Source organism: Symphalangus syndactylus, chromosome 5 (genome assembly GCF_028878055.3).
Source record: "Symphalangus syndactylus isolate Jambi chromosome 5, NHGRI_mSymSyn1-v2.1_pri, whole genome shotgun sequence".
Lineage (NCBI taxonomy): Eukaryota > Metazoa > Chordata > Mammalia > Primates > Hylobatidae > Symphalangus > Symphalangus syndactylus.
This window is the reverse complement of record NC_072427.2, coordinates 115,523,793-115,538,549: the sequence shown is the minus strand read 5'-3', so window position 1 is coordinate 115,538,549 and position 14,757 is coordinate 115,523,793. Positions and strand designations below refer to the sequence as shown.

General features: G+C 38.1%; 1 protein-coding gene across 15 annotated transcripts in view; it reads left to right on the top strand.

Moving 5' to 3' along the window:
• Window positions 1-14,757, top strand: part of TCF12 (transcription factor 12) — a 382,270-nt gene that overhangs the window by 275,595 nt on the left and 91,918 nt on the right. For all 15 annotated transcript variants that reach the window (XM_063639405.1, XM_063639407.1, XM_063639402.1 and 12 more), the window contains 2 exons: window positions 5,850-5,985; window positions 11,476-11,528. In XM_063639405.1, coding sequence (XP_063495475.1) covers window positions 5,850-5,985; window positions 11,476-11,528 — 189 coding nt within the window. The remainder of the gene's footprint in view (window positions 1-5,849; window positions 5,986-11,475; window positions 11,529-14,757) is intronic.

Genomic DNA, 14,757 nt, shown 5'->3' with positions numbered 1-14,757 from the left:
CAAGACCACCCTGGGCAACGTAGTGAGATCTGATCTCTGCAAAACATTTTAAAATTAACTGAGTGTGATGGCATCCACCTGCAGTCCTAGCTACTTAGGAGGCTGAGGTGAGAGGATCAGGTGAGCCTGGGAGGTCAAGCCTGCAATGAGCCATCATTGAGCCACTGCACTTCAGCCTGGGCAACAGAGCGAGGCCATCTTGAAGAAAAAAAGAAAAGTCCAGGACCAAACAGCTTCACTAGTGAATTCTACCAGTCATTTAAAGAAGAAATAATGCCAGTTCTTCCCAAACGCTGCCTAATTAATTCTGTGAAGCCAGCATAATTCTGATATCAAAGTAAGACAAATATTACAGGATAAAGGAAATTACACATGAATATCCTTTTTGAATATAGATGTAAAAGTCCTCTACAAAAATACTAGCAGAGTGAATCCAGCAACATATTGAAAAGATTATACATCACAGCTAAGGGAGTTTTATTCCAGGAATGCAAGGATAGTTTAGCCTATGAAAATTAGTCTGTGTAATTCTCACCACACTAATAGAAAGAAGGGGGAAAAAAACCCATATGATTGTCTCAATTGATGCCCAAAACGAATCTCAGCTGAACATGGTGGCTCACACCAGTAATTCCAACACTTTGGGAGGCCAAAGTGGGCAGATCACTTGGGGCCAGGAGTTCAAGACCAGCATGGCCAACATGACGAAACTCTGTCTCTACTAAAAATACAAAAATTAGCCAGGCATGGTGGCACACATCTGTAATCCCACTCCTTAGGAGGCCAAGGCACAAGAATTGCTTGAAATTGGAGGTGGAGGTTGCAATGACCCGAGATCATACCACTGCACTCCAGCCTGAGTAAGACTGTCTAAAAAAAAAAAAAAAGAATCTGACAAAATCCAACACTCTTTCATGATGATAACATTTAACAAGCTAGAAATAGGAGGGAGGGAAATTACTCCATTTGGTAAAGGTCATTTACAAAAAACCCACAGCTAATATACTTGTTGGTAACAGCGTGAAAACCATCTCCCTAAGATTGGGAACAAAACAGTATTTTCTGCTTTTACTGCTTACATTCAGCATTGTACTGGAAATTCTAAACCAGGGGTATCCATTCTTTTGGCTTCCCTGAGCCACATTACAAGAATTATTGTCTTGGACCGTACATCAAATAGACTAACACTATGATAGCTGATGAGCAAAAAAATAATAATAGTTGCAAAAAAATCTCATAATGTTTTAAGAAAGTTTATGAATTTGTGTTGAGCCACATTCAAAGCTGTCCTGGACCACGTAACCCACGGGCTATGGGTTGGACAAGCTTGTTCTAAACAGATTAGTGGCTGGGCACGGTGGCTCATGCCTGTAATCCTAGCACTTTGGGAGGCTGAGGTGGGTGGATCATGAGGACAAGAGTTCAAGACCAGCCTGGCCAACATGGTGAAACCCCATGTCTATGAAAAATACAAAAATTAGCCGGACATAGTGGTGCACACCTATAATCCCAGGTACTCAGGAGGCTGAGGCAGGATAATCGCTTGAACTTGGGAGGTGGAGGATGCAGTGAGCCAAGATCGTGCCAGTGCACTCCAGCCTGGGAGCCTGGACGACAGAGTGAGACTGCATCTCAAAAAAATAAAAAATAAACAGATTAGCTAGCCAAGAAAAAGAAATAAAAGGTATCCAAATGGTAAAAGAAGTAAAACTATCCTCATTTGCAGATGATATGATCTTATGTATACAAAATTTTAAGGAATTCACAATAAAACTATGAGATCTAATAAATAAATTTAGTAAAGTTGCAGGATGTATGTTTTATTAGTAATAAACCAAAAATAAAGTTAAGAAAACAACTCCATTTACAATAGTATTTAAAGGAATCAAATACCTAAGAATTAATTTAATTTCTTTAATTTTTTTTTCATTTCCCTTGAAAATCACTAAGGATTAATTTAAACATGAAATACAAGACTTGTACCCTGGAAACTACAAAACACTGCCAGAAGAAATTAAACAAGACTTAAATAAATGTAAACACATCTGGTATTCAGTCCATTCGAACACTTGATATTAAGATGTGAATATTCCCCAAAGCAATCTGTGGATTCAATGCATTTCCCATCAAACTTCCAATGGCCTTTTTTTGCAGAAATAAAAAAGTTGCTCCTAAATTTATATGGAATTTCAAGATCCCAGGTAGCCACAATATTGAAAAAGAACAGTGTTAGAGTACTTACCCTTGTCCAATTTCAAAACTTACTACAAAGCTACAGTTATTAAAACATACAGACCAATGGGATAGAATTGAGAGTCCAGAAGTAAACCTAAACATCTATGGCCAATTGATTTTCAACAAGATACCAAAACTACTGAATAGGGAAATAGTATTATCTTCAATATATGGTACTGGGATAACTGGATATCCACATGCAAAAGAATGAAGTTGTACTTCTTCATCACAACATATACAGAAATTATAATAATTATCACTATTTTGAGACAGGGTCTCACGCTGTCACCCAGGCTGGAATGCAGTGGCACTGTCATAGTTCATGCAGGCTTAACCTTCCAGGCGCCAGCAATCTTCCCACCTCAGCCTCCTGAGTAGCTGGAACTACAGGTGCACACCATCACACCTGGCTAATTGTTTTAATTTTTTGTAGAGATGGGACCTCCCTATGTGGCCCAGGCTCGTCTTGAACTCCTGGGCTTAAGAGATCTTCCCGCCTCAGCTTCCCAAAGTAGTAGGATCACAGGCGTGAGCTGCCACGCCTGGCCAACAGTAATGAACTCAAAATGGATCAAGGACCTGAATATAAGAGCAAAAAACTATAAAATTCTCAGGAGAAAGTCTAGGAGTATATCTTCATGACCTTCAATTTGGCAGTAGATTCTTAAATATAACATAAAAAGAATCAGCAACAATATAAAAAATACTTCATTAAAATTGAAAACTTCTGTACCTCAAAGGACATTATCAAGACAGTGAAAAGACAATCTATAGCATGAGAGAAAATTTTGCAATTCATATATCTGATAAGCCTAGTATCCAGAATATATAAACAACTCTTAGAATTCAACAACAAAAAGATAACCCAGTTAGAAAATGGGCAAAGGACTTGACTAGACATTTTTCCAGAGGAGATATTCTAATGTACATCAAGCCCATGAAAAGATGCCCAATATCATTAGTCATTAGGGTTATGCAAATCAAAACCACTGCAAATGAGATACCACTTTGCCCCTCAAGGATAGCTATAATTTAAAAAGCAAACAAACTAGGCAAGGGTATGGAGAAATTGGAACCCTTGTACATTGCTAGTAGGAATGTAAAATAGTGCAGCCCCTGAGGAAAACAGTTTAGCAGTTCCTCAAAAAGTTAAACGTAGAATTAGACATATGACCCAGCAATTCCACTGCTGGTTATATACTCAAAAGAATTGAAAACAAGTACTCAAATACTTGTACATGAATATACATAGCAGTACTATTCATAGTAGTTAAAAGCTGGAAACAACTAAAATGTCCATCAGTGGGTGAATGGATAAACAGTTTGTGGTATAGCCATATTCAATGGAATATTATCCTAAAAAGGAATGAAGTACTTTGATACATGCTGTAATATAGATGAACTTCAAAAACATTCTAAATGTGAGAAGTCAGACACAAAAGGCCACATATTGTATGAGTCTAATTGTGTGAAATATCCTGAATAGGCAAATCCAGAGAGACAGAAATGGACTAGTGGTTGCCATGGGCTAGGGGAGGGTGGAATGGAGAGTAAGTGCTTAATGGATCTGGAATTTCCTTTTGGGGTGATGAGACTGTTCTGAAACCTAGAGAGGTGATGGTTGAACAACATTATGAATGTACTAAATGCCACTGATTTGAAATGAAATGAAAACATTCAGTGTTTATGTTATATAAATTCCACCTCAACTTTTTAAAAAGCTTAAACACCAAAGAAAAGTCATTTAAATGAGAGTTTTTCTTGACTGTTAGACTAGAGGCAGAGATTGGGCTATTAGGGCTACTGTTCCAAAGCTCTGCTGCTGCTTTTTGACCACAGTTGAGGTTTATTTCTCAGTTCCTTTGTGATACTCGGTGGCTGAAACAACTACTTTTTAAGAGTATGGTGATGGCAGTAAGGGGTATTAAATATATGATGGGGGATTCCTAAATGTACCAGAGGAATCACAGTTCTTTTCACTTGACAGTATCTTCTCAAGTGTATTCAACCCTCCTTCCTTTTGAGGTCTTCTTTCCCTCTCCTGTCTTTCAAGTCTGTGTGATCCTATTTCATCTCAGCTACCAGAAATCTTGGCGCAGAATTCTGCCAAACTAACTTCGTTTGTTTTATGATAGGGTTACTACATTAGTAGGTTAGGGCTGCTGAATCTCTGAATTATAAATGAAGCACTTCACAAAGTCTCATAATGTCACTGTAGCATACCTCAGAGCTCTCTCCTCACCCTTGTCATCCTGATGGGTTTTCTCTTAATCACATTTTTGATGCCTAAGACATTAAAAAGGCTAGCATATACATTGGTTGACAGACTAAGAATCTGAAAAAGATAGGAATGGATGATGATGATGGACCAAGTATAACAAGATGAATTTTATCAGAGATAAATGTTAAGTCTTGTATTTGGGACCAAAAAGCACAAACTGAACAAGTACAACATTGGAGGGACATGACTTAATAGCAGCAGATGCAACAAAATGAAGAACCACATAAGCATGTGATCATTCTTAACCCCTTAGTATGAGCTAACATAAGTAGATTGCTTAAATATAATGTTAAAAAAGAGATGGTGAGGAGGACTCTCAAACTCATGTCATGAGACACAAGTGAAAAAAGCAGGAATGGGCCAGCTGCAGTGGCCCACACCAGTAATCCCAGCTCTTTGTTAGGCCAAGGTGGGAAGATCACCTGAGCCCAGGAGTTCAAGACCAGCCTGGGCAATATAGGGAGACCCTATCTCTACAAAAAATTAAAAATTAGCTGGGTGTGGTGGCACGTGCCTGTAGTCCTAGCTGTTTCAGCAGGCTAAGAAAAGAAAATTATTTGAGCCCGGGTTCCAGGCTGTAGTAAGCTGTGATCGTGCCCCTACATTCTAGCCTGGGTGACAGAGCGTGATCCATCTCTAAAAAGAAAACAGGAGAGGAAGAAGAACAGAATTTCTGCTGCGGTATGTGTTCATGAAAGTATTAAAGCAAAGACTAGTGACCATTTTTCAAAAATATTGATGATTAAAAAGTATGATACCACACAGCCACTAAAGTGTCTTTCAACTCTAAGATTTTATGGATCTACATAATTATTAAAAAGTAGACAATGTGGCTGGGAGCAGTGGCTTGCACCTGTAATTCCAGGACTTTGAGAGGCTGAGGTGGGTGGATCACCTGAGGTCAGGAGTTTGAAACCAGCCTGGCCCACATGGTGAAACCCCGTCTCTACTAAACATACAAAAATTAGGCGTCGTGGTGCGCGCCTGTAATCCCAGCTACTCAGGAGGCTGAGACATGAGAATCGCTTGAAAACGCGAGGCAGAGGTTGCAGTGAGCTGAGATCTCACCACTATACTCCAGCCTAGGCAAATAAGTGAGACTCCATCTCAGAAAAAAAAAAGAAAAAAAGGCAGACAGTGTGAGGGTGGAGAAAAAAAGAGAAAGTAGTTATGGGCTGAAAGCAGTGGTCTAATTGAATTCAAAACGTACTTACTGGGTGTCTTCTAAGTTAAGACATTACTGAAGTTATAAATAATTCAGAAGTGATGAAATTTTCCGGTTTGGGTCAGTGTCAGCAGGAAAATAACTTGTTTCCTTGGCCTTATTTTATAGTCTAGTCTCCTGAGACAAGATCTGGGGCTTGGGAGCCCAGCACAGCTATCTTCTTCAGGAAAACCTGGGACAGCATACTATTCATTCTCTGCTACAAGTTCCAGGAGGAGACCACTCCATGACTCTGCAGCACTTGGTGAGTGTATCACACAACAAATCCCATCCCACAAATGTTGTTGTTGTTTTTTCCTCCCATAGTCTGTACTTCTGGCTGTGCTTTTTTTTTTTTTTTTTTTTTCCTGTTTGTTTATTTAAGACAGCATCTCACTCTGTTACCCATGCAGGAATGCAACAGCACAATCTCGGCCTACTGCAGTCTCAACCTCCTGTGCTCAAGCCATCCTCCTACCTCAGCCTCGCAAGTAGCTGAAACTATAGGCACGTGCCACTGTGCCTGGCTAGTTTTTTATTTTTTGTAGAGACAGGGTTTTGCCATGTTGCCCAGGCTGCTGTTGAACTCCTGATCTCAAGTGATCCGCCCACCTCAGCCTCCCAGAGTGCTGGGATTACGGGTGTGAACCACCGTGCCCAGCCCTGTCTGTGTTTTTAATTAGAAGAGAGTTGGAGTCTTGGGTATCACGTTGATGTCAGGGCTTATTTGCATAAAACTAATACATCCATTAGATATTTAATAAATGAAATTATCAAAATTCTTACTTTTACAAATACATTATAAGTTTTTAATGAAAGGTTTGGCCATGTATAATTTTGGATGACTGTTCAATTTGTAAGCCATAATTTTAACAAGTTTCAAACAGCCAGTGTAATACTCTTGCTTGGTCCTCATATGAGCAACTAAGTAGTGAAAAATGAGACTTAACTAGTTTTCCTTCTTGTAATTAGAATTTCATGTTCTAATGTTAATAACTTATTGTTTACTATAAATGATATAACAAAATTTGCAAGGTGGTTTTATATACATTCTCATCTCATCAGTTCACCAATCCTGCTAGTCAGTTGCTATAAATAGATTTAACATAAAAACTGAGGGTCAAAAGGGAGGGCAGGCACATTCGTATAATTAGTACTTAGGATAAAATTTTAAGATTTTCTAACTCCAGGTCCATTGTCTTTTGCATATTACTTGCTTCTGCACTCCACTTTGTTTTTAATTGAGGTAAAATTTACCATATTAAGTTGTACAGTTGAGTAGCATATACTGCATTCACTACATTGTGCCGCTGTCACCCCATCTAGTTCTGAAACGTTATTGCAAAAGGAAACTTTGTTCATATGAAGTATTCAAACCCCATTATTTTTTCATTAGCTGCCTTCTTTTATGTCTTACACATAGCCTAACCAGGCCAGTCTGTTTTGTGTTGCTGCTTACAGCAAGCCTTAGGTATTCTCTGATGCTTTATCCAAACTGTGTTTAAATGTCAGAATTTCCGGTGATTTCTACCAAATACCTTTTAAGCAAGAAATTTAAAGCTGCAAAGCATTTTTAAATTAAAAGTGGGCCAGCTTCTAATATATAGTCCACCAAAAGATTATGTCACATTTTTTTATTGCACAGGCATTTGTTGACTGCTTCATATTTATGTATCTACTTTCTATTAACCTGTGTTTTGGTGAAATATTCCTGGTCTCTGGGTTCTAGGGTCTGCTTGTGGGTGTAAAAGGGCACTATGATAGATCATCATATTCAGCACAGAGAACTCTGATTAGATGTATCCACTTCTCAGTATCATGGATGATTTAGTATGTGTACTATTAAGTCAGCCCAGGTGATTTAGACCAGTACACTTTTTGTTATTAAAGAAAGGATAAATTGTAAATGCATTTTTCCATCTCCAATCTTGTTTCCTACCTAATGAGTTAGTCAGAATAAGAACATTGATTGGAGTCTAGATGTGTCAGTGTTACTCTAGAAAAATAACTTGTTAGTATGCTATATGAGTATATACTGTGACAAAAAGCACTTAGTACAAGCTAATACACTATTAAGTTCGGGGGAAAATTAATTATTGAAATAACTAGGACAGAAGGGAGTAAATTTCAGAAAAATCCAGACTTAAAATTCAGGTTTTCTATAAATTAAAACTTGTATCTTCTTCATTTTAATTTTGATTATGATGATAGAGACACTATTGATTGTCTCCTGCATGCCAGGAGCGTTGCTGTACACACTACATTTTCACAAAACCTCTGTGAGGTTGTAATGTTAACTTCATGTTACAAATGAGGAACCAAGACCCAGAGAAGCTAAATAATTTGGCCTAGGCTGACTTGGGATATGGTAGTTCTCTTGATGCTCAGGGAGGTCCACCCATTTCCTGTGTCAATGTCATTTAGTGGGTTCTTACTACATTCTTTATGGCTGTTTCTCATTGTTAGCTGCTGTTTCTTAGCATTGCAGTTATTGATAAAATCTCAGTGTTTAGAAGGACTCTTGAGATGATCTGCATCAACCTCAGCATCTTCACAAACTATTTAGATGCTTTAGGAAATCAACATGCTGCGTAACAGTATCTAATTACCCAATTTATAATCATTTTTCCCCACATTTTAATGGAAACCTAATCATAATGGCTAAAATTTGTTAAGTCTCATACTCATGTTAGGCACTCCCCTAAGCGTCCTTCATGTATTATCACAATACATGAAACACACAAAAGGATGTGTTACCCCCTTTTTACATGGAGGTAACTGAAGCTCAAAGAGGGTTAAGTAACTAGCTGCTATATGATGGAGCTGGAATTAGAAGCCAGCCAGCTTACTCTCTTTTTATTTTATTCTATTCTATTTATGTGTTTTTCTTTTTTGAGACAGAGTTTCGCTCTTGTCCCCCAGGCTGGAGTACAATGGCATGATCTCGGCTCCCTGCAACCTCTGCCTCCTGGGCTCAAGTGATTCTCCTGCCGCAGCCTCCTGAGTAGCTGACATTACAGGCACACGCCACTGTGCCTGGCTGATTTTTGTATTTTTAGTAGGGAAGGGGTTTCACCATGTTGGCCAGGCTGGTCTCGAACTCCTGATCTCAAGTGATCCGCCTGCCTTGGCCTCCCAAAATGCTAGGATTACAGGCATGAGCCACCACACGCAGCCATCTCTTAGCTGTTATATTTTGCAACCTCCCAGAAGTGATCGGTGAATCCCAGACTCTCATGATTTTAAATCAGACATTTTGTATTTGATTGTGTAGTAGTGGGTAACCACATACAAAAGAAAAATTTCTTTTCACATGGCAGCAGAAAAACTGGCCTGAACTAATCTTTTACTAATAATGACCTCTAAGTAGAATGATAGGCTCTAAACTGGTAGGGCCAGTTCAGTTGACTGTTTTCGTACAAGGATTATGGCTTTTGTTCAAGGGAATGCTGTATTAGTTGTGAGTAGTTGGGGTTTTACAAATATAAAGTGTGCCAGATGTTGTTCATCTTTGGCACTTCTGTTTTAAGGAAATATAGGCTTGCCTCTTGGAGTAGGAAATGAATGCTTCCCCCTTTGATGTTGTGTACAGTTTTCTTCATATGCTACATATAAAGTTGCCTTTTTAACTTTGCAGCCTCCTGGGATATTCACTGTAGAGAATTCCCAGCCCAGAGTTAAATGGGTTAAACTGGGGCCGGGCATGGTGGCTCATGCCTATAATCCCAGCATTTTTGGAGGCCAAGGCCAGGTGATCACTTGAGGCCAGGAGTTCAAAGCCAGCCTGGGCAACATAGCGAAACACCTCTCTACAAAAAAAAAATTTTTTTTAATTAGCTGGATGTGGTGGCAGACACCTGTAGTCTAGCTGCTCAGGAGACCAGGGCAGGGGAATTGCTTGAGCCCAGGAATTCAAGGCTGCAGTGAGCTGTGCTCATCCCACTGCACTCCAGCCTGGCCAACAGAGGAAGATCCTGTCTCTGAAAAATAAATGGGTTAAACTGCATGTTTTACTGTGTAGTGTCATTTATGGACCAGGAAAATATAATCCCAGCACTTTGGGAGGCCAAGGGCAGAGAATCACTTGAGGCCACCTCTACGTCCATGGGTTTCTCATCTGTGGATTCAGCCAACCACAGATAGAAAAAAAAAAAAATTTTAATGGGTGGTTGCATCTGTACTGAACATGTATAGACTTATTTTTTCTTGTTATTATTCCCTGAACAATACAGTATAACTATTTACATAGCGTTTTCATAGTGTTAGGTATTATACATAATAATGTAGAGATAATTTAAAGTATATAAGAGGATGTGCATAGGTTATATGCAAATACTACACCATTTTATTTAAAGGACTTGAGCATCTGTGGATTTTTGTATCCTCAGGGATCCTGGAACCAATCCCACTGGTACTGAGGAATGATTGTGCTGTGATTGTTTAATTCCCATTTTTACTGCTTTCAAAAATATTACTCTTTACATCAGCTTCCTCATGTGTTCTCTCTTCCTAATAATGAGCCCCTCAGAAAATCCTGAACTTGATCCATTTTTTGTGTAAACCTGGAACGCTGTGTTTATCACTTTATTTTACAGTAAATAAGATGAACAAGTTTTATATTTTATGTATAAGTAAAATCAACTCATCAAGTGAGACTGGTTAACATATGAAATACTCATGTTTTCATTTATAATGATGAATTCTAAGAAAGAAATATACTTTCTCTGTCAAGTTATTTCCTGGAAATATAAACATTCAAGGACAAATTGTACAATAATTAATGCTGTAGTTGTGGTTATAGCAACATAATGTTAAAAGTAAATGTGTCTAATACTGAATGATATTGCATTTGTCAATGCCTATATTTAATAATTTATGTATCATATATTGACATTATAACCTTAATTTTATTTCTTTATTTCAAATTTTTAAAAAACTGTAGGATAGCAAGCATAGCATTAGCTCTCAGTTTTTAAAATATGCTTTTAAGCCTAATTTTCAATGTGATGCAATCACTAAATATGACTCTGCTAAAGGAGTCATATTATCAACATGACCTATTACACTAAGTGCCCCTCTGCAAATGGAACTGTAAAGTACCTAGTATAGTACCTGGCACAGAACAGCTTCTTTTTTTTTTTTTTTTTTTTTTTTTTGAGACAGAGGTTCTCTCTTGTTACCCAGGCTGGAGTGCAATAGTGCCATCTTGGCTCACTGCAACCTCCGTCTCCCCGGTTCAAGTGATTCTCCTGCCTCAACCTCCCAAGTAGCTGGGGTTACAGGCACCCGCCACCACGGCCAGTTAATTTTTTTGTATTTTTAGTAGAGATGGGTTTCACCATGTTGGCCAGGCTGGTTTCAAACTCCTGACCTCAGGTGATCCGCCCACCTTGGCTTCCCAAAGTGCTGGGATTACCGGCCTGAGCCACCACGTCCGGCAGAACAGTTTCTTAGGAAATGTTCATTCCCTTCCCTCATACTAGTTTATTGTTTTCTTTCTTGTATTGGTTCATTTGCTGTCATCTTCCCAAATTTATGGGATATGTATTTTCAGAATGTATCACTTTTTTAGGAGAACCTGTTTTTCACTGGGACTAGTTAAAAGGAGCGAGGCCCTCATTGCTGTATTTTGCTGCTTACTCCCAAATGTTGGAAAACAAGAAAGGCACTAGGGGAAAAGTTATTCTGTTAATTTGAAGTCTTAATTTTTTTCCAGTATAATATGCTGATGAAATGTATTGTTTTCCATTTGCAGATCCCTTGCAAGCAAAAAAAGTCAGAAAGGTGCCTCCTGGTTTGCCTTCTTCTGTAAGTACCTATCTTTTTTTAACTTGATGGTAAACAAACTGATTTCAAGTGTTCAGTATTACCTTGCTACAAGGGTACGTTCGATTGATGCCAGTGGGCATACTTTACATAGTAATTGTTCAGTGCTTAACAAAATCATTGATTGAGGTAAATCCACATTTAATGTTTGGTTTTTAGATTTCTCTGCGGTGATTTGTAGCTTACTCATACGCTCTTACTCCTTGTCCCTGTCATTTGAATTCCCCTCTTGGGAAGAGGACTAGGCCGGTAGCTGTCAAAGATGATCTCCTATACAGGTCTTTTGATGTTTAATTAGTCATTATGTTGCTGAACAGGAGGACAGACAGAGATTAATAGCTGAAAATCTTAGAAATTTACATTTGTAATAATCCCAATGGAGCTAAAGACATTAAGATTCGGAGTACATGTTTGGCTCAGCTTGCCTCAGTAGGACTGAGGTTATTAATATGCATAAAACACCAAGTCAGATGTTCATTGTGAAGCCCTTGTGGGTTTTAAAGCCTTCATTAAGCCTTTCCTAACTTCAGCCTAGCATCAGGAAAGCTTTCAAGCAACTAGTTTGTTGATCCCTCTTTGCTCAAAAATGTATCCTTTGAGAATAAAGGGCTTTGATGAAGAAGGTTGGAAAGGTTTGGTGGAACAATCATTAATGGCCATGATAATCTAATACTGTAGGGGCGACTGTGCTATTAAATATACTTTATTCTTTAAAGGAGTAAAAGTACTTGTAAAGGAACCTGCATCATAAATCTACCTACAATTTTTAAATCTCTGGTGCAAAAACGGAAGTTTTTTTTTCTTCTCCCTTTGCTTAGGAGAAATGGGGAGTGAGGCTGTTGGATTGAGGCCCCAGTGCCTTGTAGGGTACATCTTTTTGTTGTGTAAATGGATGTTAGGCTTTTATTTGGCAGTACTTAACACATGGGCGCAGGTGCTGCCAGATGAGTCAGCTCATCGAAGTATAGACTGAATGGAATATCCGGCTTGGCAAGTAGTAATCTAGAAGGAGCAGCATGGGTCTGAGCTTTTTAGTTTTTATTAAGGCTAAAGTAGAGATACCATCTTTTTGGTTGTTTGCCTTCCTTCTTTTCTGTGTTCTTCCCCCGCCTTCTCTACCGCGTGATACATGAAAAGTCGAATTTGAAATCCTCTTTGTAACTCAGTTCCAGATGGATCTGAGTTTTATGCAGCCTAGGGCAGCTGTGCTCTGAACCTGCAGCCTACCTGGAAGGTTGGCTTGCAGCTGCAGGCATTCTTAAAAGCTTTTGCTTGCATAAGCACTTGGGCCCACTAGAGACTGAATAGCTGCTTGATAAACAAAATGAACACAATGCCTCAAATCATTATTCCAGAAGACAGGAATTTTTTTTCAGCAGCAGCTAAAAATAGTTGGGCAATTTACATTTTAACAGTTGTGTGCTATGCAGGGGTAGGTGGTTCAACAGTATAACAGATGATTTCTGTTAAATTAACAGAAACCGTATTAAAACTGACAGTACTGCTAAAACATGTAACAGTGCAATTTTCTTGTAATTTATTACTATAATTCAATGAAAGTAATAAAAGTTAAATTACATATTAATATTTAGTAGAACGATACAGGTTAAAAAAACAAATTAGTGAATGAAAAATTCATCTCATTTCTTAACCTGACATTAAGAAACAATGTATTTTCAGTGTTCCATAGTTCTTTGATTTTAAAAGCAGTGGGCAAAATGGACAGAACAGCCTGGAAAGAGAGTAGACACTGGAGGTCACCAGCATTTCTTACATTTGTAATCATAATAACATTCATTACTTGGAGGTAGGTAGTTCTCTGTATTGTCTCAGGTATCTGGAACAAGTCACTGAATTCTGATGAAACCTTGATTTCTTTGAAAACCATTAGGAAATTTTGCAGGCCAAGGCTACTTATATATTGTATTTTACTAGCTATATTAGTATATATTAAATGTTATTGAGGATGTATAAATAACAAATTCATTTTAATTAATTGAAAGTATGTTTTAGATAAAATGCTGTATTGAAACCTCAGGGTCTTTTTGTTTTATTTTGGTTTTTTTGAGTCAGGATCTCACTCTGTCACGCAGGCTGGAGTGCAGTGATACAATCAAACTGCAGCCTTGACCTCCCTGGCTCAAGCGACCCTCCCACCTCATCCTCCCAAGTAGCTGGGACTACAGGGACGGCCACCACGGCTGGCTTGTTTTTTTTTTTTTTTTTTTTTTTTGTAAAGACGAGGAGGTATCTCTCCAGCCCAGGGTGGTCTCGAACTCCTGGGCTCTGTGCTTCTCCTGCCACAGCCTCTCAAAGTGCTGGGATTGTAGGTGTGAGCCACTACACCTGGCTGAAATCTCAAGTGTTTAAAAAAGAAAACAGAAAAACCTTAAAGACAGATATTTTTCCCACTTCTAGGATTAACTGAAAAGATTTTAAAAGAAGATACTTTAATAAATAATGACAAAATATGTCCTAAGAACACTTAAGGTTATACTGTTTACCTTCTCGGGATCTAAAATGGAATTTTAAGTTGTGATTTCCTATTTCAGAGCTTTTATTGAAAAATATGCAAACTATAAACTTTTGACATGCAAACTGTAAGAAAAATGGAGTATTAAAAATGAAAATTGACTATGTATATTTTATTTTATGATAATTTGAATATTATACTTTCCAAACTATATTGGAAATTTGGCAGTAACATTCAGGATTTCATCAGTTTGCTACTTGTTCGTTCTATCTTTAATCTGTAAAATATATGTTACTTTTTCTAAAGAAACAGTGAAAGGACTAAGTTAGTATTGCTGATACTGATACAAAAAATAATAGGCAGTGTTACTTAGCATGCAAAGCATTGATAATCTGTATAATTTAATCATGTAGCATTGATTAGAGACTTTTTTTGTAAACTGATTTATATTTAGGTATCATAAGTACATAACTCAGCTTCTCTGTTCCTCTCTGCAGAACAACTGAAGTGTAACTTTTGTTTGTGGATGAAGGTCTAACTAGGCTGTATTAAATATCATTAGAGCAGTGTAGTCAGTAACATTAAGTGAATGGTTTACCCAAATCTGCCCAGCTCAGTTACTGATTGGCTGTACAGCCTTAGATTAGTCAGCCCTTAGGATGTTTGAAGTGGGAAATTTGAAGTTCCTTTCAGGTCTAAATTGCTACATACTTACGGTTTTAAAACTGATATGCTCAA